The sequence below is a fragment of the Polistes dominula genome, unplaced genomic scaffold, assembly GCF_049000335.1.
Source record: "Polistes dominula isolate Pdom_NZ unplaced genomic scaffold, Pdom_raw_medaka contig_73, whole genome shotgun sequence".
NCBI lineage: Eukaryota > Metazoa > Arthropoda > Insecta > Hymenoptera > Vespidae > Polistes > Polistes dominula.
In genome coordinates, this window is record NW_028300951.1 from 4,438,878 (window position 1) to 4,466,455 (window position 27,578).

The 27,578-nt window shown below is 27.2% G+C and overlaps 2 protein-coding genes across 5 annotated transcripts; one reads left to right on the forward strand and one right to left on the reverse strand.

The window, feature by feature from the left end:
- Window positions 1-193: 193 nt before the first annotated feature.
- LOC107063893 (rho guanine nucleotide exchange factor 38) lies at window positions 194-7,728 on the forward strand. 2 transcript variants are annotated; one of them, XM_089172012.1, is made up of 10 exons: window positions 194-615; window positions 870-994; window positions 1,096-1,273; window positions 1,427-1,545; window positions 1,650-3,077; window positions 3,182-3,331; window positions 3,401-4,021; window positions 4,095-4,277; window positions 4,361-4,960; window positions 5,033-7,728. In XM_089172012.1, exons 2-10 carry the CDS (start codon window positions 905-907, stop codon window positions 5,225-5,227), a joined length of 3,564 nt encoding a protein of 1,187 aa, XP_089028138.1. In that variant the 5' UTR covers window positions 194-615; window positions 870-904; the 3' UTR covers window positions 5,228-7,728. The 2 variants fall into 2 exon arrangements, with proteins under 2 accessions (XP_089028138.1, XP_015171524.2); XM_015316038.2 differs by having other exon boundaries at window positions 195-994.
- Drat (Death resistor Adh domain containing target) lies at window positions 6,451-27,168 on the reverse strand. 3 transcript variants are annotated; one of them, XM_015316042.2, is made up of 3 exons: window positions 26,913-27,168; window positions 9,796-10,521; window positions 6,451-9,104 (listed from the first exon to the last, which is right to left on the reverse strand). In XM_015316042.2, exons 2-3 carry the CDS (start codon window positions 10,509-10,511, stop codon window positions 8,669-8,671), a joined length of 1,152 nt encoding a protein of 383 aa, XP_015171528.1. In that variant the 5' UTR covers window positions 10,512-10,521; window positions 26,913-27,168; the 3' UTR covers window positions 6,451-8,668. The 3 variants fall into 3 exon arrangements, with proteins under 3 accessions (XP_015171528.1, XP_015171526.1, XP_015171527.1); XM_015316040.2 differs by lacking the exon at window positions 26,913-27,168 and adding an exon at window positions 11,019-11,340; XM_015316041.2 differs by lacking the exon at window positions 26,913-27,168 and adding an exon at window positions 11,019-11,338 and having other exon boundaries at window positions 6,451-9,086.
- Window positions 27,169-27,578: the final 410 nt, after the last annotated feature.

Below are 27,578 nucleotides of genomic sequence, written 5' to 3' on the forward strand. Positions count from 1 at the left end.
ATTTAGTAATACGAACAAATGTTATTGTCATTTAACGTATCGTTTTTTAATAAAATAATAAAATAATCAGGTAGATAAGTAAAATAATATTTTTACAATAACGGAGATAATTGGTTGTTGAATCATGCAGTAGTAATCTCACTAGATTTTTTCTTTGATTACGTATTTTATATTAATCGTTATCACGGAGCCTAGATAACAGGAGGGCGATTGCAATGATTAGAAATGTAAAAATGTACAAACCTAACCTATAACTTATCGTTTGAATCATTCGCGGGCAATTACGTGACTACACGAGTTCCTATCCCTCAGCAATGTATATGGCGCGTCCCTCCTATAGGGTCCCTAACGCTGGTACGCTAGTTGCATCTCACTCACGGAGCCTAGATAGCAGGAGGGCGATCGCAATGTATTACAAATGTTCGAAAATGACGGGACAGATCTTTTGCCACTAGGCTCCGTGGTTATATTATTAAAAACAAATCTATGTTATCCATTAACCAATTAATTTTGTTTTTCTTCTATTGTTTGTTAAGTATTTTACTTTTGTTATCTATTATTTTCTAGGATGGAATTTATTGATTAAGACGCATACATTTGTACTACGCACGAAATGTAATCGTTTCTTTTGAGATACGAATTATAAATATATATAAGTTTTATAAAAATTTATCGAATTTTCGAATGTCTTCATTGGATATTAGGGTTGTAATTGTTGCGTTTAATATCATTAATCCTATTCCAAATATAAATTTTGAAATAAAATACACATATATAAAAGTTAATAAGAGAGTTAGATCTTATCAAACTTATGAGAACTGTCAATGTTACGTTTCTACATGCGATTTTACATTTTAACAAAAATACAGAGGAATTTACAGAGTAGGCATATTGATAAAAAAATATGGAAAGTGGTTCATTGACTAGGGTTCTACATGATTTTTTTACAACCATCGATGGAGAATTAAGTCTCTACAAAGGGGAACATTTTTTGGTATTAATCTTTTTAAAAAATATGATTTAACTAATAACCTTTTCTTGATGTGTTTTAGAAAACAGGTTATTTTAATGCTCTATTTATGTTTTTTTTAATAGATACATAAGATCATCGATAAGCATTGGTGTTATGGACAATCGTATAATAAAACAGGAAACTTTCCTTTAAATTATTTACATAAAGTTGAGATTCCGCAGTTACTAGATACTCAAAGTTTATTCGTATCAATAGCTGCCTTTGCTGGAGAACAATCTGGAGATTTGTCATTTGGAGCAGGTAATGTAACAGTTTTACAGTATATATATTAAAAAAATCAACAATGTTAAGCTATATTTAATATTAATATTAAATTATCATTTATTATATTGCATATATGCATATATATATATTGCATATATATTTATAAATAGAACATATATGTTTTATTAGGGGAACTTATAGTTGGAGTACGTGAAGCTGGATCAGGATGGTATTTTGGAAAAATAGATTCCAGAGATGGAATATTTCCTATTACGCACACATGGCAGATAGATACAAATTTGTTAAAGGTACGCTTCTATAATAATCTATTAAATACATCATTTATTTGCAATATTAAGTAAAATCCTATAAAAGATAAATAAGATGTGTAGATGTTAGTTTTTATTTTTAGAAAACGGGTAATAAAAAATATACTAAAAGAAAGGGAAGAGTTAAAGCGACATTGAAGGCCCAATTACAAGAGGAATTAGATTTAAATGAAGGCGAAATAGTTACGATTATTGAAGTTTTGGATGATGGTTGGTGTCGAGGAATTTCAGAGGATGGTAGAAATGGCATCTTTCCGGAAGGATTTATTTCTTATATAAGTGATAATGAAGCCAGTGATCAAATGGATGCGTGCTGCTCAAAAGAAGATGTTTCACCATCATTTGTATCCCATATTAATTCAGTGGAGAATAATGTTTCTAACAGGCATTCAATACAATCGTATAACGAAGAAGATTCTGCACCGAATTATTATGACTTATTTCCACAATTTTCTACATTCAAAGATAAAGTACCAGAGGATAATGATCGCGACGATAATGCTAATTTGTTCGACATTAAACCATACGCCATAACGTTATATCCATTTAATGCTCAATTTCCAAACGAGTTAAATTTTGGAGTAGGAGAAGTAGTGCATCTTATAAAACATATTGATTCAGAATGGATGGAAGGTTCTATTGATGATAATAAAGGAATATTTCCAGTATCTTATGTTAACATTGTAGTAGATTGCCCAGAAATGAAATCTACCGAAGTAGTACTTAATAGAGAAGACAATAGTACGGAATATACTTTGTTAGAACCAGGTACAATGGCCAAAGTGGAATATACATTTAAAGCACAAATGGATGGGGATATAAATGTCACGGAAGGAGATATTGTAACAATTATCAGTATAGCTAATGAAGATTGGATTAATGTTAAAAATGTTAATGGCGAAATTGGTCTCTGTCCAAGAGGATATTTAAGTCCAAATCCTATATCAGAACCTGATATTGATCCAACATTGGATTTGTTAGAAGATTTTGTTGTACTGAGAGACGACAAGCCTAATTCATTAACGGACAAAGAAAATAAACCAAAAAGACTTTCGGAACCTCATAGACCAGCACCACCGGTACCAGCTCCTGGTAGTATACCATTGCAGAATAGTAATAAAGATGCAACCACTGATAATACATCTGAAACTGAAAATTCAATAGCCATTTCCGAGAAAAGAGCGGATCAAAGACAAAACGTTATATCAGAATTAGTTCTTACAGAGAAAGAGTATGTTCGCGATCTGAGATTGACTTATGATACTTTTAATCTATCTAATCCTCATTTTCTTAAAGCAAAAGGTATAGATGTTGACGTTTTATTTGGAAATATATTAGAAATCATTCAAGTTGCTGAAGAATTACTATACGAAATATTAAGAGCTATGAAAGGATGCGATGAACAATTACAACAAGTTGGTACGTGCTTTATAAATATGGCTAATAAATTACGGGTTGTATATGTGAAGTATTGTGGAAATCACGAAGCAGCGCTTGCTTTATTAAAAAAGGTTAATAAGTAATATCATTTATTTTATATAATTATTTTTATATTATACTATATAAATTATATATATCTTTCTCTGTATTAATTATAGTTATATATTTTTTTTAGTATGAAAATAATGAAGAAATTATGGCTGTATTTAACAAGGGTACTGAGACATTACGTTATCAAATAGCTTGTTTTGATATGAGTTCCATTCTTATAAAACCCGTGCAAAGAATTTTGAAATATCCTCTGATTTTGTTCGAATTAATAAAAGTGAGTTTGATTATAATTATTTAAATATTATTATAATTTCATTTTTAAATCAATATAAAATATTTGTAGTGTACTGAAGATGACCATCCGGATAAAGAATCTGTAAAAGAAGCATGGAAGGCTATGACGGACGTGGCTTGTTATATTAATGAATATAAACGTCGAAAAGATTTGGTGTCTAAGTATTTAGATAACGATAATACATTAATTAGAAAAATGGCTAAATTAAATATGCATTCCGTTGCAAAAATGTCTATGCGTTTAAGTACAAAACTATCTGCTAGTTTAGGTTTGACAAATATTGCAGTGGATCCAGTATTTGAAGAACTCGAAAAACAATTCAGATCTATAGAAAAATGTATATGGCAATTTGCCAAAGATGTTGAAATGTGTATTATTTATTTAAGTAACGAAGCCATTTCTGGTGAACTTATGTCAGATTATTTAAATCAATATTATCAGGGAACACCAAATCTCGAAATTAAACGATTTAGAGACACTCGTTCGTTAATTTGGTCACAATTTATGCAAGATTTGAAATCAACATTGGAAATACGTGTTAATGTGCCATTGAATTTGTTAACAACCTTCTTAGAAGGCCCTGCAGTATTAATTACAAAGAGACACGATAAATTACTAGATTATGATGCTGCCATATCGAAAAGCGAAAAGTATAAAGAGTCAAAAATTGTAATTATATTTTATTATCTCTTATTATTGAATTAACCAATTTTTGTAATAATGAATCATTGATATCGATTAGGTACAGGACGAATTGGCAACAGCAAGAAGTAATTTCGAGGCCTTAAATCAACAGTTATTGGAAGAATTACCGATATTAATCGACGCGGCTGTAAACGTATTGGTTAAATGCATCGACGCTTTTGCAAATGCTCGTAAACTTTTAACCGGAAAAATTACAAAAAGATATTTAACGCTTTGCGAGGTACGTTTGTTGATTGTTGTTTTTTTTTTATTTTTCATTTGTTGTTAAAAATAAAAGATAAAATTTTATTTATCTTCCCATAGACTACAACCCAAGTCTCGTTAAAAGATATCCTAGAATCTTTTCTAGTAAATCATAATTTACTTTGGAATCAAATTGCACGTTTCTCATTCGGCGGTACAAATTCAAGAACAGAAGAAGAGAAAGGAGAGATGTATTCGCAAAGTGAAAAGGAACGGATTTTATTAAGAAAGAAATATTCGAGAGATAAGTTATACTTTGTAACCGAAAACGTAATGAAAACTACATCTCTCGATTTGGGTGCTGCAAAAGGATCTTTGGTAGCTGTTATCAAAAATCAAGATCCTATGGGTGATACTACAAGATGGCTTATTGATAACGGTGCTGACAAGGGTTTTTTACCTGCTCAAAAACTGCAGTCCTTACAACTACAACAACCGACGAAACAAACTAGCCTTGAATCTAATTCTTATAGCAATATCAATTCAACGCCAGATCTAATATCGATGGCCTCACCTGAAAAGGAAATAAAATATTCTTCCGAATCTAACTCACAATCGTTACTTTATCTAAATATGGATGAAGAATTAAATACAAATCAGACTTATAGTAACATCGAAGAAATTTCAAAAACGCAACAGTATCAGAATCTTACTTATGAAGTAAGTTATATTAAAAATGAATTTTCAGTATTACAAGTAAGAGAAAATTTATTGAAATGTTTTATATTTCAGTTTTATTATACTATGTATGATTTCGCCGGCGGTATACCTGGTACATTGCCAGTGACAAAAGGTAAAGCTCTTAGACTCGTTAGACCACATGATGAAAAAGGAAACGACGAATGGTGGCTCGTTGAAGATCGTCATGGTCAGACCGGTTACGTTCCTAAAAATTATTTGACTCCGGCAGCACTGACAAAAACATAATTTAGACGATACGAAGAATTAATTTACTTCTCAATCGTATTAACTCAATTTTTCGTGCCTTAATTTATACAATTATTTGCTTATATATTTATAGAAATATGTTTATAAATACTGCGATTTAAATCAAGTCATTGAAATAATTATAGAACTTGTTCATTTGAACAGTTGAAAAAGAGATGAAAAAAAAAAAAAAACTAAACAACAAAACTCATTTAATTCAAATCAGTGATTCTCACGAACATATGCTTATCTTCGTTATCTAGTATAATATATCAATCAATGTATTTATTAAAAAAAAAAAACAAAAGAAAAAACAATACTTTTCCAACGTTGATAAATCTATCTTTCTGTGATATGGTAATATTGTATATCATATTATATATAGCACGTTAATTGTCTTAAAAACAAACTTAAAATCTTGTAATGTATTTTTCTCTTTGTTGTTACTATTTTCAATTTTAAATCGTCTATTTACTTTATGTGTATATTTCGTTGTACATTGAAAATGTAAAATTGTTTATTATATATGAATATATAAAAGAGTTCTTTTAAATGGGATATATGTGCACAATATATAAAATATTATTTAAATATTGTAGTTTCATTTGAACTTATAATAATAATACCTTTCATTTTGCATGTTAATCGGATAAAGTAGCGATCTAATAATACGATGATTTTACAAAACATTAAAAAAAAAATAGTTATTAGATAGATTATACGTTATTCTTAATGATATTTTAATATTTTATCTTGCGAAAAATCTCAAAATATATAGGTAGGGTTAAATATTAAAACATAAGAGTTGTTTTGTGTGAATGTTTGTTAAGATATTCTATTCAGAAATAATATGAAAAAATAATTGTTTTCAAAAGTGAGTTTCAGTTCATAAAAATTTGATGCTACTTGCAAATTGTATCGGGTATCGCATTACATTTTTTTTTTTATAGATTTAATATGTGAATTAGAAATATTTTTGTTGGGGGTCTAAGAAAATCATTTTGTGTAATAAATTTATGTTTACCTTTATAAAGTTCATAGTTAAAAGATATACGAGGGTGGATTAAAATATATTGTAGCTCAACCAAAGAAAAAGCTTTATTTTTATTTTATATAAAAGTGAGTTCGGCCAAAAAATTATTGTTTTTATGTTAGACTCAAAATTGTTCAACCCACCCTCACGTATGTGAAGAATATTTAATAAGAGCAACAATATAATAAGATGATTTTTTAATAAAAACATATTATATTTTACTATATATTATCGTCATGTAATATAATACATTTATACTGTCACGATTATAACAGTCGGTACAATGACGTTTCGTGTACCTACGGGTACCTAATGCTTATTATCTAGAGACTACGATATAAAATAAGGTATATAAATACATATACACATATATACATATAAATATTATAAATACATATGCATACATATATTTATATACATACATACATATATACCGTTTAAATAAACGAAACAGTCTTTTCAGATAGAGCAAATTTTAACTGTGATGCATTTCGTTATTAATTAAATAACAATTTGCCGTCATCGTTATTAAAGTACGTATAGTTATTAGTTTAGTATATAACGTGTTTTATCGACAAAACTTATATCTAAATTTATAATACCTATCTTCTAGGACGCAAAAAATACTGATCTATGGATAAACCATGAACTCACACATTGAATGTCGCTAAATTGGTGAGTGTCGAAATTGACGATGAAAATGAGTTTAAACTAATTTGTAACACTTTGTATTCGATCATTCATCCTTTCTTATTATCTAACACTCGATTTTTGTCGATTTATCACTTTTTTGTTTGTTTCAATTGTTTCTTCTTTGTTTCTCGTGTACCTTTGTCTAACGTTATTATAAATATATTATCGTTATAGTTATAAATTTTACATTATGCCCATTTTTCTTTCTTTTCTTTTTATGCATTATTTTTTCAACATTCTCATCTCTATTATTGTTTTTCATTAATGAAATATCGTATGTATAAAGATTGAGTCAAAAGTTCTTATATCTTATATCTTTTATATCAATTACTCTAGTTCGAAACTTCTTCAAATAATTTATCATCCAGATCGTAAAACTACAAGCATAGCTTTTAAATATTATTAAGCTAAAACTACAAATTGAAGAAGTTTCGAAAAAGAGAGTTTTTTTATATAATTTTTAAATTATTTAAGAACTTTCCACCCACCCTTTATATGTGTATATATACGTGTATATGTTTACAACGTAAATCATTCGAATGAAATTATTAGATTCAACATACACGATCGTCCAAATAATTTTTGTATCTCTTGGAAATCAAAATAAAAAGCACAAGAGCTGTCTATATTGTCCTGGTTTTTTTCTTCATATTTTTGATATTTAAATTTATTAGAGATATTTTTAATCAAGCGAAAATGATAAATTATTTTGTTGTCAACGATTTTGTTAGAATAAAATGATGTTCGATAAAAAATAAATTGAAAGTATACGAGACTATGAGAATTTGTTGAGAGTTACGCACAAACATCCACTCACACACACACAAATATAGTTCATTCTTTATCATTTGTACACACACTCCGAATAAAGTCACCCGAACGTTGAATTCACACATACATATCACATCCATTCACAAAAAAATTGTACCTAGAAATTCTCTGAGGGTCTGTAAAAATAAATTCTAATCGAATCCTATGAGAATGAATCATATAAATAATTAAATCGAATTGTTTCTTCAATAATTTTTCCCTTATCTTTCGATTAGACAATCTTTGAGCGAGATCATAGAAAGAGAGAGAGAGTCAGACAGATATACCACACAATAGTATTTTAAACTCAAAATAATCTTCAAGTTTATTTAATGATTTTATCTATGAAAAGGGGGAGAGTTTCTTAGATACGTTAATTGAGCCACTCGTTTAACCAAATCAGATTAATTCCACGAAAGAAAAGAGTGAAGAAAATAAATACAAATTATATACATCATTTATCATTTTTGTGTAAAAATAATATTACTGCGTTATTTTAAATAATCCCTAGTAGCACAAAATATTGAATACATGTGTATTTAATTTTAAAAAGAGATTCAATGTCTTTTTAATATCAAATACACATGTATTCAATATTTTGTGCTACTAGGGAATATTAAGGTACATTATTTTGGTATCAAAGTCTAATTTTAGTGCTTTGATATTAAAATTAAAAATCATGTCACAAACAATTGTATTGGACAAACGTCGAACGTCAAATTATTTTTCATAAAATAGTATTTTAATAAAATAGTAAAAGTGAAGTTAATCGTATTGGCTTCTGAATGGCTTAAGATTGAAAATAAGACAGAGAGACAGAATACACAGATATTTGAAATAATCTTTTTCTCTCTATATATCTCTCTCTCTCTTTTTGTTTCTCTCTTTCTCTCTTAGTTTATTTTTTAATCAGATGGATAGAAACGTAGAATCGCACGACCTTGAATCATGGAATGGCAGAGTTTGTGTACAACATCGAGTGCTTCCTCAGCAGGATATACTGTGTGTGGTGGTGGTTCAATTTCGTTTGATGCAACCAATTGAACCAATTCACGAAGTTGTTCCAAAGTACCTGGCTCCACTGATTTAATACTTTGTTGTTTTTCTTCGGCACGTCTGCTAAACTTTGGCAAAAGACGATCAGCAACTTCCTTTATCACGAATACGACTCCACCTTTGCTCAAACATTGGATACTACGATGAAGACTACGAGATGTCGTTCCAAAGTCAATCACTACATCAACTTGACCTTGACAAGCATCCATCGTCCTTTCGATCAGCTGTTTCTCGTACAAATCCTCGTTCCATTGTACAACGTTTACTCTGTAAGCAATGTGCAAACTATTTGTGAATAAATCGAATGAACTATGAATCTATTGATTACCACACTCTCGGAATGTTTTATTATATTTTTTTTATTCTAAATTTGATTTCATGACATTATTAAATATTATAACAATAATAATAATAAAATACATATTTTGATTTATAATTATCAAGTATGATTCTTATTACCTAAATAATCAAAGCTATACACATGTGTGCATATGAATATGTCTCTAACGAATCGTTAAAAAATACAATTAACAGGTGTTTACGATAATAATGATGATTTTCATTGAAAATTGATACACAATCAGGCTTGTTTATACTCCGAACGAATCTTATCTCTCATGCTAAAGTTATATGTGAAGAAAAATAAAGATATGTGCTGTCAAAGGAGAAAACAGAGAGATAGATTAACTTTGTAGAATTTTTAAAAAGATAAATAAGAAGTCGATCGCGACGCGTGATTGACAATTTAAATTCAAGTATTGAAATTTTTAATAGAACAAAATAATTACCTTGTTATCAAATAAAAACATCGATTGAAATAATAACATTTATATGAGAAGTTATTTTTTTTTTTGCTTTTAAAAATGGCAAACAACATTGACACACATCACAAGGATAAAATAAAATAAAATAAAAAAATAAAAAAAAATAAAATAAAATAAAAAAGCTAAAGAAAATAAAAGTTTATGAGACTTACCGTTGAAATTCCTGTGCCATGATAAGACCATCATCTTTAAGAGTAGCGATAGTGATAGTTACTCTATCCTTCATATTACTGAAGTGATATGCCGCAATTCTTAATGCCCAAAGTGCTAATCCACCAGTTCCAACGATTAGAATCTTGCAAACGGTTTTCTCGTCTCTTTCTTTCAAAAGATTTTGCACATGTTCATGGGCAGCGAATACAGTGTTCATGGCAAGTAATGCACCAGCTGGTAACATAGCAGCTACGCTCAATGGCATATTATCGGGTATCTTAATGAGATATTTCAGATCATGTACAACCAAATATTCGACGTATCCATTAGGTATTCCTTCGTAAGGATAAAGAATAACTCGATCACCCAATGCATATTCGCAATCTTCGCTGACGTCAGAACCAAGTGATTCAATGACACCAGCTACTTCGAATCCAGGAAATAATGCAGCATCTCTTACACCATGGTGAGGAATGTTAGCTGGGCAATCACCTTCTAAGGATGCTTCAGTAGCCAAACTACTGCTACTTGAAACAGATGTTAAAGACGATAGACTCGGTGAACGTTTCGGATGATAACATGCTCCAGCACATACTACACGGATCCGGGCACCTTGTGCAGGTACTTCTGGAACCGGTACGTCGAAACTGAATACACAATCGCGTCCTATTATGCTCGGACTTTCAATCGATAGTTGTCTACACAGCTTGTTCATTTTATCTTCTCTGCAAACCAAAAAATAAACGAAATAAATTTATAATTTCAAACGTTAATACTCATGTATGAATCTTTTTTCTCTTTTTGTTTTTATTAGCTTAATCATTTAAGTATAAATATCCGTTACATAATCGTGTATAGACTTTTAAGTAGTTAGAAATTAGAAAGTGAAACTAGCTTTCTAGATCCGTTTTATTTTACGTATACAATCGGTATCTCTTTCTTTTCAAATACTCCAATTGGAGTTTTAATACTCTAATATTTCTCACGATAAATTTGATAAATCATCGTGGTATGTTGCACCGTGATTCATATTAGCTACACATCATATATACACATCATAATACACGTATATATATATGTATATTTTGCACTTGGTTTATTGAAATAAAATTCAAACAAATTGACATAGATATAAAACAATATACTATAGAAACGAAATGATGCAACATTACAAATAATAAAAATAATAATAATAATATTAATAATATTAAACAACGCGTACCCATTAAAGGCCTTATGTGCTACAGAAGGCACTTGCTCCAACTCCACAGGCATCTTTAAATCGTGTTGTTAATGCAATTTTCGAAAATTATCAAAAAGAAAAAAAAACAATAATTGCAAGTCTCAACAACAACTCCTTCTATTTATCTCTATCGATAATAAAATAAAAAAAAAACTCAATGATTTGGTATCTCAATAAACTTTGTCAAAGATTTCAAGATATATTTTGTTAGAAGATAATAAAGAGAAAAACAAAAAGAATCTTTGTATCTTCTTTTACACGTGTTAATCGTTTGAACGTGTAAACGGACTAACTCGAAGCGTCGTGAAGCGTTAGCCTTTATAGCAAGGTGGAAGAATGGGGGGCTAGAGGGGGTAGAATATATATATAGAGAGAGAGGGGAGAGAAATATCGTAAATACAAGGGTCCGTAGGGAATGTATGTGTGTGTGTGTGTGTGTGTGTGTGTGTATGTACGAGGCAAGCTACGATTGGTAGGCGTGAGAGACACTCACGAAACGCATGCACGTTTGTTTTTCCATGCGTGTCTTTCTCCCACTTATATCAACCTCTTCACTCTTTCTCTCTCACTCTTTTTCTTACTCGTCTTCGTCTCTTCGTCGTTGTTTTTGTCTTTTACAATGTCGATCTTTAATGAGAATTTTAGAAAGAAAGAGACAAAAACATAGAGAGAGACAAAGAGAGATATGTGTAATTGTGCACAGGTGGCATTTAAATAAAAAGATAAATGTATTTACTTATAAAATTATATATGTACTTTAATTATTATGGTGTACGTATTATGTATTTTCTTCTCTCTCTTTCTGTCTCTCTCTCTCTCTTTATTGTCTTGTTTTTTGTATTTTTCATTTCATTCTGGTTCTGCTACTATACAGAATCACTACTTTCAAGTGCAGCTGGTATTCTCTCTATGATGTCACCGATCAATACATACGAATGCCCGTATAGGTGTCGGTTGTTACGACAATTGTATTATTCTAATTGCAAGCCAAAATAATGGACAAAAATCGATCTTATGATTTATTTTGTAATATCGGTTATTGTCATATAAATTAATTTCTTTCTCTTTCTTTTTTTTTTTTTTTTCTTAAATTGATTTATTTGTCTTTTGTTAATGCATTTCTCGATGGAGTTTGAATTAGGTCAATTTTTTGCATGAACGATGCGTCGCAATAAATTGAATTGTTTTGTTCAATTGATTGGAAGAATTTAACAGTCAGAATTTTGTTCTACAGGGACGTAAAAAAAAGTTATTTATTCAAAAAAAAAAAAAAAAAAAAAAATACAAAACATGCAAAAAATACTTCATTTAACTCGTACTGTTATCGTGTTTATCGCGAAGAAGAGATCAAATAAATCATTCACGTCCTTCCTTAGAATTACAAACAATTAAATTTGATACGTTTTAAACCAATTGAGAGTTGTCGTTATTTTTTTAATTGAAGAAAAAAAAAAAGAAAAAGAAAAATATTGATGAATCATCACACAGGATTCTTTTTATTTATTTATTTTTTATTATAATATATACGCACATAAATTAGTTGTTGGTCAATAAACAGTTACTTTTTTTTTCTTTCTTTCGTTTATCTGACACACTTATGGTTTTAAATTTAATTCCGATTGTGAGTTAAATTGAAATGACATATTTTTTTTTCTTGCTTTATAAACTGTTTTCGTTGCTTACGAGAATATGGAAGATGATTTGTTTTTTAAATTCATTTGTTTTGCATTGCTTCAATTTTCTCCTTTCCAAAAGGAATGGAAAGTAAAATAGAAATGGAAAATGTATATACCGATGAATCATATCGAACGATTATAATTGTAAAAAAAAGGAGAAAAGAATAAAAAAAAATCCACTATTCCTAGGCAGACAATAAAGATATTTCAATTGTAAATTGTTTCGATTATGTATAATCGATACATTCCTTTCTATACAATTTTTATTTATACGTACGAAAATGCGGTCATTGTTAACGAATTCAATAAATATTTTAAAATATAACAACAACAATAATATATGTCAAAATGATCGATTGTTAATCGCAAACACGTAGTAAACATGATAAAATAATTGTCTACCCTTAGGTTGGTGCAGTTTTTTTTAGCAATCTAAATTGTTTTTGAACACGATAGTGTTTAACTCTATTCTAATATCAATCTATCTCTTTATCTTTTTATATAGTCATATATTTCCATCGTTAAATATGAAAATTATCAATGATGTCTCTTTTGATTTATCGTTTGTTTTGAATTCACAAAGTCAATTTTTCTTTATAAGCGATTCTCTTATCGATTGCAATTATGTATTGATTTATTTGAAAGTAACAAGAAAAAATGAGATAAATATGTTCTCTATCAAAAACATTTTTACATCAAGTAATTATAAACAAACAATAATATTATTTATTAAGAAAAATATATTTATTATATTAAAACATTATATATATTTTTATTTATTAAAATAATTAATGTATAATATAATAATATAAATATATAATTAATATAAATTATATTATATGAAGATATTCAATTATGTACATAATTATACAAGTTGTATAGTCCCAATGTTTTAAGGAATATTTAACAAATTAATTGATCATCTTCGAAATGTCTTTATTTCGTAATATAAAAATTTGATAAAAGAAATTAGCTTAAAAAATAGGGTAAATCACCATCATCCAACATTTGATCTTCACTTCATACTGTTAGATTTATATAAAATAAATACCTATATACAAACATATCAATTTCAACGTCAACATAATAAATTTTGAAGATGAAATTTTTGGAGAGTGTGATTATGAATCAGTATCTAAAGAAAAAATAGTAGATACTAGAGAATTGATCACGTCTTGGACACGTTCTATCCATTAGCAATCTCGCATCGACTTATTTTGCAACCTTCGGAACGATCTAAGAAAAAAAAGCTCAACCTATCATAGGTATGCAAGAAAATATCACGTTTTAACGTATACACATCGTGTTTTATTGATTGTGTCCTTGTTACCTGCATAAAGTAGAAAAAAAAAGATACAGAAAAAAATCGAGGAAAAAGACAGAAAGAGAAATAGAAAGAGACTCAAAGTTGTTCTTAATTAGCCGCACACGTTCACCAGTATCTCAAAGTAATAAGTTTCAATGATCAACAGTCCGAACACTAACTATGAAAACAATGTTAAACATTACGTAAGTTAACTATGGAGAGCTTGTAGGATGCGTCTCTGTGATTACCATTTGATCGTCGTTTGACCTCGTTACAAACCGAACATAACAGGTTCGTTGTTAAAGTTCTTTGTTGTTCAGTTATATGCTCTTCTTTTTGATACGTGTTATGATAAACACGTAAAAAGAGTTTAGCATTAAAAAGAAAGAGAAAGAGAAAGAGAAAGAGAAAGAGAGAGAGAGAGAGAGAGAGAAAGAGAGTGAGAGAGAGAAAGATTAAACAATCGAGATTATCTCTTATCATTCTTATAATCTTTAATAATATCATACAGATTTGATAAGAGCGTTAGTTAAAAAATTATGTCAGCAATGAAAATAGTCTTCGAGTATTTATCGAGGATCGATAGATCTTTACTTGTTTAAAGTATTTACTTTATGCAAGGACGTTCATCCATTGATAATACGTGAATTTTTAAATACATATTTTTTGTTTTGTTTATATTCTATATTTGTTATTTTTGTTATTATTGTTATGATTATATATTATCGGTGTAATGTTATTATTTCACAGTTTTTTTCAATTTCTAATATTGTTATTACAGTTGTTATTAATATCTGTATTTTTTTTCGGCGGAAAATTTTCCCATTTTTTTACCTCTAATTTTATTATTATTATTATTATTATTATTATTATTATTATTATTATTACTGTAGAATTTTTGTAAGTTTCCTTAGAATATATATTATATTGAATATTGTTTGTAAAATTTGCATGAATGTTTTTTTTCTAATATTTGTTTTCAAATTTTTCGTATAGATTAACATTTGAAAGTCATGGAGGTCTAGTTAGCATTAGTAAATATGTATGTGTATACGTAGTCCGATATGTCAGACAGACAATTCGTTAGAATTAGAAGATCACGAACTTTGTGTATAATAGGCGTTTACTTCGAATGATGGTTGAATCATTCGAATAAATACAGGCCCTCTCTCTCTCTCTCTCTCTCTCTCTCTTTTATACTTATATTCTCAAGCTATGATAGATGAATATTTTTTTAGCGATTACTCGACTGAATCATCAATTTTTGAAGGAGAATAATATAATATATCATACACTAGATGCGTGAAACTCTTCAATTTGGCTCGTGATTATTATTTACACGTATCAATGCACAAATGTTTTATTTTTAAATAGATAACAAAATTGAAATTTGAATTATCTTCCAATCAATATCTTCAAAAATATTGAAACGTTATTATTATTATTATTATTATTTTTTTATAGCTTTATTCAATGTCGCATCAATCATCGGGGATTATTAGCAACATAAGAGTTATACATTATAGTTTATTATACATATTAATTTGCTTAAGTTATTTTAATAGATTTATTATAGTTGTGTTGGAACGTTATTATTATCGTTAATTTAAAATTATTTTAATGTCCATATATGAACAATTTATTTATCGTCATCATTTTTAATTTCAATAATTTTGAAGTAACTCTTATTTTAATACTTTGACAAATATGAGATATCCAAAGAAATAATAAATTCGTAAGAAATCATTTTCCAATGCCAACATGCATATGCGTTTTTCTCGTCTTTTTTTAATTACCGGTCTTTTTACTGAGTTTTCTTCAATTTAAATAATTTAATATTAATGTTCTTAGAAAACATATTATACATATGCATACACATGAAAAATCAATTTAGTAATTATTATAAAACAGGATGAAGAAATATATGCTCGTATTATTATAGTAAATTGCAAATACATTTGCAACGTGGGAATACTTAGATATCGTGTATGTTCATAAAGAATGACATATGTATGATAACGTGTGAGTGTGCGTATGTAATCTTTTTTATATGAAGGATGAGATATTGTTAAAATTTATTGACGTTTACAAATGCTTTTGTAAAATGGTTTCTTGTATGTTATCTCACGTTTCTGTTTTATTTATATATGTCATGAAATGGTAATGGTTAAAAAAAAAAAAAAAGAAGAGTAATAAAAAAAAAGAACAAAACAATTAATGACGTACATAGAAAATGAATACGTTCGCGTACGCGATCGATAACTTTAATATTAATTATATTTTTTTTTGCATATATTTGTGTTTTCTATGTTAAATCATCGACGTAATAAAATTTTCATCTAATTTTAGATTATGAATAAAAACAATATCTTGATTTAATATAAGAAACCAAAAAAATGATCTATCTTGTACACACACACACACGCACACACATGGAGTCAAAATTCCAAGTAAAAATTTGCAGCCTTCATTTTTGTTACTATCTGGATGAAAACCAAAGGAAATACACGCGTATGATAAAAATAGCTTACGTTTAACATATAAGAGAAGAATACGAAGAAGAGAAAGAAAGAAAGAGAAATCTTTATGTCAGATGTTTCTTTTTTTTAAATCACTTATATATCCTTGTGTTTCTCATTTTATTTTAATACTATAAGTGAATACACTTTTGTTAATCGTGCAATTTAATCATCATAATCAAGGTTATGCTCTTATCATCGTTTAAAAGATCTTTAAATTATAATTGAAGTGTCAGGAATGAAAAAGAAAGACAAAACATTCTTCAAATTTACTAAGAAATTTAATTATTACTTAAATTAATTTATTAAAAAAAAAAAAAGAAAAAAAATATCAGATAAAAAATTATTGCGTCATCGCTTTGTATGAAATTTGTAATTTGTTCTATACACAATTCTATTTTTTTTACTGTCTAAAAATATATAGAACAAAACAAAAATTACGTGTATTACAAAACCTACACTACACTAACTTAAGGAAAACAAATGAAAATACATATATATGTATATCGCAAAAAACATTGCGGAATTCATAAACAAAATGTCGAACGATTTATACGCGTTAATATTTTCGTCGTATCAAAATGCGCGCTAAAAAAATAGTTAAAAATAAAGAAATCAGAAAGTAACACAGGAATTCATGGAATATAAAATTTTGAAAAAAAAAAAAAAAAAAAGAAAAATTTAGAGAAAAATATAGGAAATAAATTATTAGTTGGTATGAAGAAAAAAAACATAATAATACTTGATGTGTTGAAAATACATATGTGAGAGGAAGAGGTTTCTTTGTTACAATATGCGCGTGTGTTCGATCTGATGCGTGATTGTGTGCGGGTGCGCGCGCGCGCGTGCGCGGAAACGCGCGAGCGCACGTTGCCCTGGGTAAAAAGATGGGGGAAGGCGGTCGATACCATGGCACGTTTGAATCACGTGTACATCAGCAGACATCCGCGTGTTCGCTTGTTCAGATCTTAGAGCGCACCGTTCTCGCCTATTTCGAGTATAATGCCCTAAGAGAGAGAGCAAGAGAGCGAGAGAGAGAGAGAGAGAGAGAGAGAGAGAGAGAGAGGCAAAATAATACAATATTGCGGTTTTAACCCTCTTACGAAGTTCAATATTTTATAGTTTCAATTGTTCATTTACTTATCTAATAAGATTTCCATTCATATCTTTCCTTGTTCTTCTATTTAGCTAATTTTTATTTTATTTTTTATTTTTTTTATTTTTTTTTTTTTAAGAGAATATTACACAATACCATGGTTTTAATTAACCCTCTAACAAAATTCAATTTTATACGTTAGATTAATTATTTATTTATTTAATGTCATTTCCATTCCTATCTCTCTTTGTTTATTTATTTGGAGATAATTTATTTTTTAAAGAGAATGTTATACATGATAGAATGATTATTAATTATTTTAAGAAATTTGATTGTATATTTAACACTAGATATACCACCATTTTCATTATACCTATTTCTACCACACTAGTCAAAATGACTAGTGTATAAAAGAAAATGCTTTTTGAAGCTCCTAGTCTTTATTTACTATTAAAAAATAACAAAAAATGTTTAACAATAATAATTTTAATAGATAAATGGATTTATAGATATTTTTAAATAACAAAACGCTTAATTATTTACACAACTCAAATGTTACATGAAGTAGAAATTTTGAATTAAAATGGCCTGACCAGTCAAAATGATTAGTCTGATATATCTAGTGTTAATTATCTTACTTTATTTTTATTTCTATCTTTTTTTTTCTATTAGAAATGATTTTATTTTGTTTTTTACGATTTTTGTGAGATTAGAAATTTGTTTGAGAAAATAATATATAAGAAATGATTTCTTTTGTAGATCATAAAAACTCGACTTCTAAATTCATTGATGTATTAGATATTTTGTAGGAAAACTAGATAAAAAAAGCAATGATATATTTATCTAAAACTATTTACATTCCTTATCTATTTTATCATTTATTAAACTAAAACATTTTTTGAGATACACGAGACAGAAGAAGAAATCATTTTCAACAATTTTTTTGAGAGATTTAAATAAACAAATTATATAATAATCTATTTCGTAGAATAAAAATATTTCTGTGTTTTACGTGAGATTAGAAATATGTTCCTGAGAAAAACATAAGAGCATTGATTTTCTTTTTTTTTTCTATGATATATTTTATCTAAAAATGTAATCATACAAGTAATGTATATTAAAAAAACGACGATAAAAAGGAATTAACTATCTTCGTTCATTCATCTATTTATAAACAATGATCTCCTTTTTCTTTCTTTTGGATCCTTTGTTCTGATTGAACAAATAAATTCAACAACGTTTGCCACGTTTCTTTTTATTTTCTGAAATTGTTCGCAGAACACACACAAAAGTTTTTACTATTCTTGTATAAAAAAAAAAAAAGCATAAAATCTTTAATATTCTTTTTATGAACTTTACAAGATTTTTCGTACATTGAACTTATATTCGATTCATAATTATTATTAATTATTTTGGTATTATATCACATAATTGGTCAATATATTAAACCAAACAATATAACAATTCTATGAAATCAACATTTTCCTTGGTTACTGCAAAATTAATTATTTTTCATTCTCGGTAATAATTATTTTGATAATTTTTCAATAATTTGTATTAATTTTCTAAGAACACGGGGAATATGTTGTATTTTAACAAATTAAGTTAAACAAGATAAATACTTCGTTAAAAAATTTCAAAGAAATTTTCTAGGGAATTAAAATCATGCTTATATATTTAAAGAAGAAGAAAAAAGGAGGAAAAGTTACTCGATTGATATCAGGTGTCATCCTCATCCGCTGTGTCCGAGGATAAAATTTCAACGGGCTAAACGAAATTGTTTCAAAGAATTTTTTTTTTCTAAATTATATATAAGAAATATTAAATTAGAATTATATTAATATATTTTTTGTTATTAATAAACATAAAATAAATTAAAAACAATATTTTCATGGTAAGTAAATAACATTATTTATAAATCTAATTATATTAAACAAAAAATAATATAATAATATTATTATTGTTAAGCAATACAATTTATTTTCTTGTTAATGCTCAAAACTTTTTAACCTTCCCTTGTATAAAATAAAAAAATAATAATAATTATTTTCTCTCAATAAAAAAGAACGCGATGATTCTTTTTTAGATATTAAAAAATTTAATCAGCTTTTATTAATTTGCTATGATAATCATTAATGGTAATCAAGTAATTCAGTGTTACTATCAATGATATATAAATAAGAAATTAATTCAAAATTAACATACACATGTGGAATCAAACTTATTCTTATCGATTTTTAATTACATACTGGTATCTTGATGTGAATTTATAAAAAGTAGAAGAAAGGTATATCTAGTAAAGATAGAAAGATACTAAAGTCCTGTTATACTAATCGTTGTAATACTCGAGATTAGAAACAGTTCTGATAAATAAATAAGATTAAATTCAAAACAAAAATGATTTCGAGTGTGATGTTTTCGTAATACGAAAATAAACGAACTATGATCTTACAATTAGAACATAAATAAGTTAATCATTTTAGTAAATATTTTTTCTTTTATTTTTTAATTAGAACAATTGATAAAATTTAATTAGTGTTAAAGTCTAACGTAAGTTTTGTGAAAACGATAATAAACGAAAACGCGAAACAAATGATTACAAAAGATAATCATATTAATTTAATGAATCGTTGATATCGAATAAAATGATTTATGATTGTTTATGAGTATTATAATGAGTTAGTTTTTATTGCTACATAGCTATACTAGAACTAACTGTAAACCAACAAGAAGACGTTGACACTAGTTTGGTCACTGAAAGGATGACACACATGTGATGTACTTAAATATCTACAAAATAGATCAACAATTTTTAAATGATTACAAAAATTAATTACTCAATTTCAAAACTTCTTAGATTCACATTTAAGCTTGCAATATTACAAGTTAAGAATGAATTTTTATAATTAGTAAAAAGAATTGATTTAAAAGGTCATAAAAAAGGGTAATCAATTTTGAAAATAAACAAACGTTTTTTACGGTTACGTGGGAACGTGGCCCACGTCATATACGCATAAACACACATATATAATATACATATATGTATATATAAATTGAATTTCGTTCTCCTCTGGTGTGTCGTCCTCAAAAGGCGACATTCGCTTTTCACGATACCAGTTCGTGGACTGTTTCACAATTGCACGTGCTTACGCAGAGTATCTGTTATTTATGCATATATTCATATTCGCTTTATGTGTGCGTATGTGCGTGATGTATATATATATATAAAAATAAGTGGTGATCATATGCTTTACGCACAGAAACATATAAGAAATGTTTCTTTTGTGCCCAAGGAGAGCATCATTTTATTTCGAAGCACGTGTATTGTGTTGGTTATTTACACTGTAAAGAAAGAAGGAAAGAAACAAAAAAAAATAAGAAGAAAAATTTATTTAGAGAGACCATTCACGGTATGAACACGACAACAATAACGTGCTTCTTTTTTCCTTTCTTTTGGTTTGTTTATCATATTTTTCTTTTCTTTCGTCTACGTATTATCAAATAATCGAAATATACATATATGAGTTTCTTGAAATGAAAGTAAATTATATTAAATAATTTTATTAATTGATAAAAAAAGACACGTTTGTATCGTAATTGCGAAGATGTGTTAAAAATAAATAAGATATTATTATGACGTAATAATAATTGTGTTAATAATATAAATAATTAATGTGTTTAATTATTTGTTATTGATCTAACAAATTTGTATAATTTATTATATGAAAGATTAGTGTTAATAAATTAAAATCTTTTTATAGTTGGAAGTATTAAAAAAAAAAAAAAAAAGCAGAAAGAAATAAAATAAAAAAGCAACCTTTTTTTCTAGATAAATTTGTAAACAAGATAAACATTTTCGAAACTTAAATTTGAAATTTTGGAGAAGATAGAAACATATACGAGAGTTCCGTTTGTTGCTGCGGTTGAATGACATTCAAAGCGATCAGCTGATCGCTCAGTCACGTTAAAAGGGAAAGGCATATTAAATGCGTTGTCCCCTGACTTTGATTTTGTCTGACTCATAATTTCTATCTATAGGTTTTGTTATATGTTATTTAAATCTGCAATTTTACTTATTGTAAATTTGATCCGAAAATAAAAGCACTTCCGATATAATATAATTCATTGCTTTTATTATTTAGAAACTTTTGGATTACGACTTTTCAAATATGTATATGCTCGTGTGTTTGTTTATGTATTTTTTCTTCAAAATGATCATTTAAAAAAAAGAAAATATTTATTTTTTAATTTTTGAATTCTAAAAAGATTATTCATCTAATTATTCAGTTTTTTGTTTGTTATTACGAATAAAATAAGATCACAGTTCGATGAAATTATATAATACTTTGTAAACAGATTTCTTATTTGATAAACAATATTATTGCTACGATAAGAAAAACGTATCGAAATGTATATAAGAGCCATCTAAGTTATTATTTTGTATAATTGTAATTATTTTTGATCGGTTTAATTCGTTTAAAATTAGCCATCTTTATCTCGTTTCATTTTCATTATCATTTTCAAAAATGATAATCCAAAACGAACAATTACAGCTTATTAATTATCTTTGTTATGTCTGCACTTGCTATAAAGAAAAACAGAGTAATGAAAAGAAAAGATTATTAAATTTATATCTTTTCAAAATATTTTTATCAAAAAAAAGAAAAAAACACACACACACACACAATAAAAAATACAAAATAAATACAAATTTGCAATTAATAAATTAACATTTTATTTATCACATTTAATTAAAATTGTATGTTTCGTTCAACGATAAAATATTAACGTGCACAATAAAAAAAAAAAAGAATAAACAGAAAGAGAATAATAAATTTTAATGTTTCTGTTGAAAATAAAAAATGCGAGAAATGTTGAATGTCTCATAGTCGTGTAAATAATTCCAACTGTATATAGAAACAGGAAAGAAATAATGGAAAGATTCGATACCTAAGAAACTTGAAGTCTCACTTGTTTGTGTATAATACAAAATGGTGAGAGTAAACGATACAAAATATCTTTTTTTATATGTATTCATAAAAAGAAGTAAATATTGACAAGAATATTGCGACGTGCGTTAGTTCGATCACGTCTTTGCACAACAATTGCAAATTCATTTTGAATTTTAATACTAAACACATACGCTTTTATATTATATTATACGATAACAACAATAATAATCAAATAAACAATATTTTTTTACTAATACATAATATTTAACAAAGAACAAACAAATTTGATTTCCTGTAAAACGAAAGAATATAATCTGAAAATAATATTTAAAATTATGAGAAATTCATAATAAAGTTTTGTAATTAAGTATTCATTTTTGGTTCTTTTTTGTTTTTGTTTTTTTTTTTTTTTTTTTTTACAAATTTATCGCCTAAATGTTTATAAAAGAAAAGAAAGATACGTTTCTTAATATTTTTTGATCAAATTCGCCTTTTAAATATATTCACATAAACGCCTACACAAAAACACGTAAAAATGTTATAAATGTAAAGGAAGATACCGCAGTGTTACTGCATTGCAACGAAATCTCGAAGAAGTTCGCAAAGTAATATACGTGACCAACAGGGTCTTGTGCTTTTCGTGAGTGTAATGACCTTTGACGCCGAGGAAAAAAAGAAAGATGGAGATAGTCATTGAAGTTTGTGAACTAACAATAAGTGATGATTTTTAAAACACGTACTCTTATACATTAAGATTTATTTTACATGTGTACGTGCTCGATGACACGAGCTTGTAATTCTATGGATAGATTAATACAAATTTTTCTAATTTATTCTTTCTTTTTTTTAATTTTCGATAACCTTTAACCCATAATATCAATAAATTCTGCAGAGGACAATGTGATGCGAGTGTTAGATAAAGAAAGAGATATGCTAACTATCTAAATAACTGTCTTCAAGAACAATTTATATATCCTCGACATTCTTCTTATCTCTATCTATTTTTAGATAACAAATAAAATTGTCTTAATAACGATACCATTATTACATACAACGCCCGTGCGTGTGCAACGCGTATAAAAACATATTAAGAAACATATAAACACATATGGAGCAAGAGTATAATTACGAGGAATAATTAAGTGAGTTGCATTTATATTACTCGCAAATCACTCATCGTTTCGTTTATTTCGTGATATTTATATAGGAACTATTATAAATATTGATAATATTCTAAGTTAATATATATATATATATATATATATATATATATATATATATATATATATATATATATATATATATAAACATAAACGATTAAAAATAAACAATTCTATGACGAGTGAATCATTGTATTTGTTTATTTGTTCATTTTTCTTTTATTTTATACAATATGATTTTTCTTTATCCTCTATCGAATTCATTGTTTATATTGGATTCTTATGAAAAGATTAAAATATTGTAAAATAATATTTGTATTGTTAAAAAAAAAAATAAATAAATAAATAAATAAATTAAATTTAAATTTAAATGAAAATGTAAATTATATGTGATACTAGGAAATTTTTATAGTTTATAAAGCATATGTTTATTTTGTGTTTTATTTTAATTTTTTTGATATAATTTATATTTAAAATAGTCTAGAAATATGAAGAGTTTTGTCATTTATGTTTTTGTAAAATTATATATAAATATGAAAGTTTGATAGTTGATATAAAATTTCTATTTAATTTATTTTGAAAAACTAAGTTCAATTTTTGGTTGTAACAAAATAAATCTATTTATTTATCTATAAATTATATTATAATTAAATAATATTAAAGATTGTTCTACAAAATTTATATTTGTAAATAAAAATATATTTTTTGTCTTATGTAGAAACAAAAGTTGTTAGAATGAAAATAATTTGTAAATTTTGTATTATTCCAATGACATAAATTGTAAGATATAAAAGATATTTTATTTTCCATGAATGGAAGCATTCACAGGATCAAAAGTTCTTGTTCTTTCTTTTATTTCTAAGCATTCTTGACCCATGTCGTGTTTTGCTATGACGTACAACACGTTATATTCAATTTACAATGTCAATTATCAACTGAGATTTGTGTGTGTCTTACATTCAGTTGAAACTGATACGTTGACGAGTAATTTATGTTTCGTTAGAGTTACGTCATAAGATCGAACTTTAAAAAAATATCGATAAATAAATGTTGATCTTGACGTCAATCATTTTTATATATTTCCAATAAAATTTCTTCCAACGTTAATTTTAATATCATTTTTTTTTTGTTCTTTTATTCTCTTTGTTCTTTCTTAATGTTTTATCAAAATTATGTGTTTAATTAATAGCACGACATGACGTTGAAAATAAAATTAAACATGTAATATATAAAAATAATTATTACTTCAAATGACAATGATATAATTCGGTTTAAAAATATATCTACTTTCATTTATTTCTGATTTCAATAATAAAAGGAAGAGATCTGAAGAAGGATGGGTCAAAAGTTTTCACGTGATTTGTAAACATCAATTATTCTTTTCTGAAACTGTGTTTGACCTTGTGGTTAAATTTTCCAAGTTGAATACGTGCTTTTATAATTCGCAAAAGAAATGAATATAAAACATTTCCGAAAAAAAAGAGTAATTTATTTATAGAATCACTTAGAAACTTGTGCTCCACCCTTTGTATCAAAGCAATTTTTATCAAAAAAAAAAAAACTCTTCTTCCAAGCAGTTTCCTCGACTACAAAATGTACTATTCTATTTCTAGACCTGACATATTTCGAATGCTCCGAAAACAACTAATAATGTTATTAGTGTTACGTTTTCAAGGGAGAAACATACTACGATGATAACTCCAAGGACGCTTATGCTTTTACTCCTACTCGATCGAAGGCAATTTTATATGAGTTGCGTCACCAAGATCGAGTTCTTCCAGGTCATCGGAACAATAGCCTTTCATATCAAAACGGATAAAACTATTTATGTGTTCATATATTTATATTTATCTCTTTGTTATATGCACGAATATCGTTATTGTTTACGTTACATATTTATTTACAGATAATCGAAATCTTATTGATTAGATGTTAAATTAAATTGTTTAATTTACATTTACATTTTGGGTTACATGAAATTATTTATATTCAAAATAAATCAATAAATTCAATATTCATTTCAATAATTAATATTTACGGTAACATTTGTAATTTGTTAAAGATTAAATGATAAAAATTTCAATATTAATTATATTTTTAAATTTAAAATATAAATTTAATGTAAAGGTTAAAAGATAAAATTGTCCTTCTCCAAAAAAAAAAAGAAATATTAAATAAATAATAAAATAGTGAAAATCATTGTCGTTCGATATCAAAAGTCGAAGTAGAATTGACGAATCAGCTGTTTTCGGTCAGCGAAGTATCTCACATATGTTTATGCTACTTTTAATCATTCGAAAATTACATGTAACTTATAAATTAATTTGTGTTAATAAAATGAAATAAATTTACGAGCAGTGTTGCTCGTTCTCATTTAAATTTAATTTCATCGAAAAATATATGGTAAATGCACATAATAACTCTTATCCGTGTAGAGAAGAATAAAACGAATGAAAAGGAGAATAGGATAATCGCTGACGTCCTACTCTCACTTGTTAATTCTTTTTATACTTCTATTTGATATATCACTGATAGCAAATGTCACGCATGCTGTGATAATTAAATATTTGTTTTATACCGGTAACGTTTTTGAAAATCAAATTTTTTTTTTTGTCAATAACAAATTAACGATATTTTGATCAAATTGGTTGACACGTATATAAAAGTGTATAAATATTATGTATCCGTATTTAGTGAACGTATTATGTATATTTACTAAATCGTATTAAATGTATATTTTTAGAAAAAGGTATATATAACAGAGGGAAGAGTGTTAAATAATAATGTCACGAGCACATTCTCTCTACATCCGTTTGTTTAAATATTGACAATGAAGGTTCATGGTCTATCGTCCATGATACATTGTGAGAAAAGTTTATTTTAAATAATAAATTTTCTTCATCTATTTTTAAAATATAATTTTCGAGAAAAAATCATAAGACTCTAACTTTATGATACACATATTTCGATTCTACGAGGTTTATCGAAAAAGTTTCTAGACTTATCGTTTTATTGAACACGACATTACAAACATTGATTTTTCAAATCGTCCTAGGAACTTACGAACTACCTTATCGTTCATCCTGTATACACAATTTTATACAATTTTATATCATAAATTTGTCTGTTGTAAGAAATGTAAACGATACTCTTTTAATTCTTACCTTTTACACTAAACGATCCTTTCGAAATTGACGAGGTTTTCTTGTTATTTAGAGACGTTAGCGTATTAAATAAAAATAAAGAATATACAGAGATGGAGATTAAGAAAATGAATAAAAAAATGAATAAAAAGGAATACACACAAATTGTAGCACGATTCAATTAATTCTAAGCTTTCGTTTAAAGATTTTATTCGAGGATTTAATGTTAGGAGGGTACACCCGTAGAGACGACTGCAATGCCCATAGGTAAAACCAGGAGGGCGCTTCAAAAGGGAATCCTCATCGCGCCGACTCCGAAAACTTCGCCAACCATCTCCTATTCCTCCCCTACCCCCTCCTCCTATTCTTCATTCTATACCAACTCCTGTCGATGTACTTAGCTTCTACGTGTCTCCTTCTCGTCTCTCTCATCTATGGGAAGGGATGCCATCGATCGTATAGTTTGTATGTATTATATGCTAACATTTTTTATACTTGTATGCTTAGAAGGTCTATAGCCTTTTAAATTTCCTCAATGGACGATAGGAATCTTTTTTTTTTTGTCGTTCTTTTCTAACTTGCCATTTTTATATCAATGAGAAAAAAAAATAAAACCTGTTCTTTTTCAACAGTTGGGTTGCGAATATTTGCAAGGGTGCGAGATTCTGTAACGGTTTTACTTTTTTT

Bases quoted from the DNA above. Each gene is read 5' to 3' on its own strand.
- LOC107063893 (XM_089172012.1), top strand. From the start codon at position 905: ATGGAAAGTGGTTCATTGACTAGGGTTCTACATGATTTTTTTACAACC. The intron at 995-1,095 runs GTATTAATCTTT...TTTTTTTAATAG, and splicing joins ACAAAGGGGAACATTTTTTG to ATACATAAGATCATCGATAA. The intron at 1,274-1,426 runs GTAATGTAACAG...ATGTTTTATTAG, and splicing joins AGATTTGTCATTTGGAGCAG to GGGAACTTATAGTTGGAGTA.
- Drat (XM_015316040.2), bottom strand. From the start codon at position 11,071: ATGCCTGTGGAGTTGGAGCAAGTGCCTTCTGTAGCACATAAGGCCTTT. The intron at 10,522-11,018 runs GTACGCGTTGTT...TTTGGTTTGCAG, and splicing joins GCACATAAGGCCTTTAATGG to AGAAGATAAAATGAACAAGC. The intron at 9,105-9,795 runs GTAAGTCTCATA...ATTCACAAATAG, and splicing joins ATGGCACAGGAATTTCAACG to TTTGCACATTGCTTACAGAG.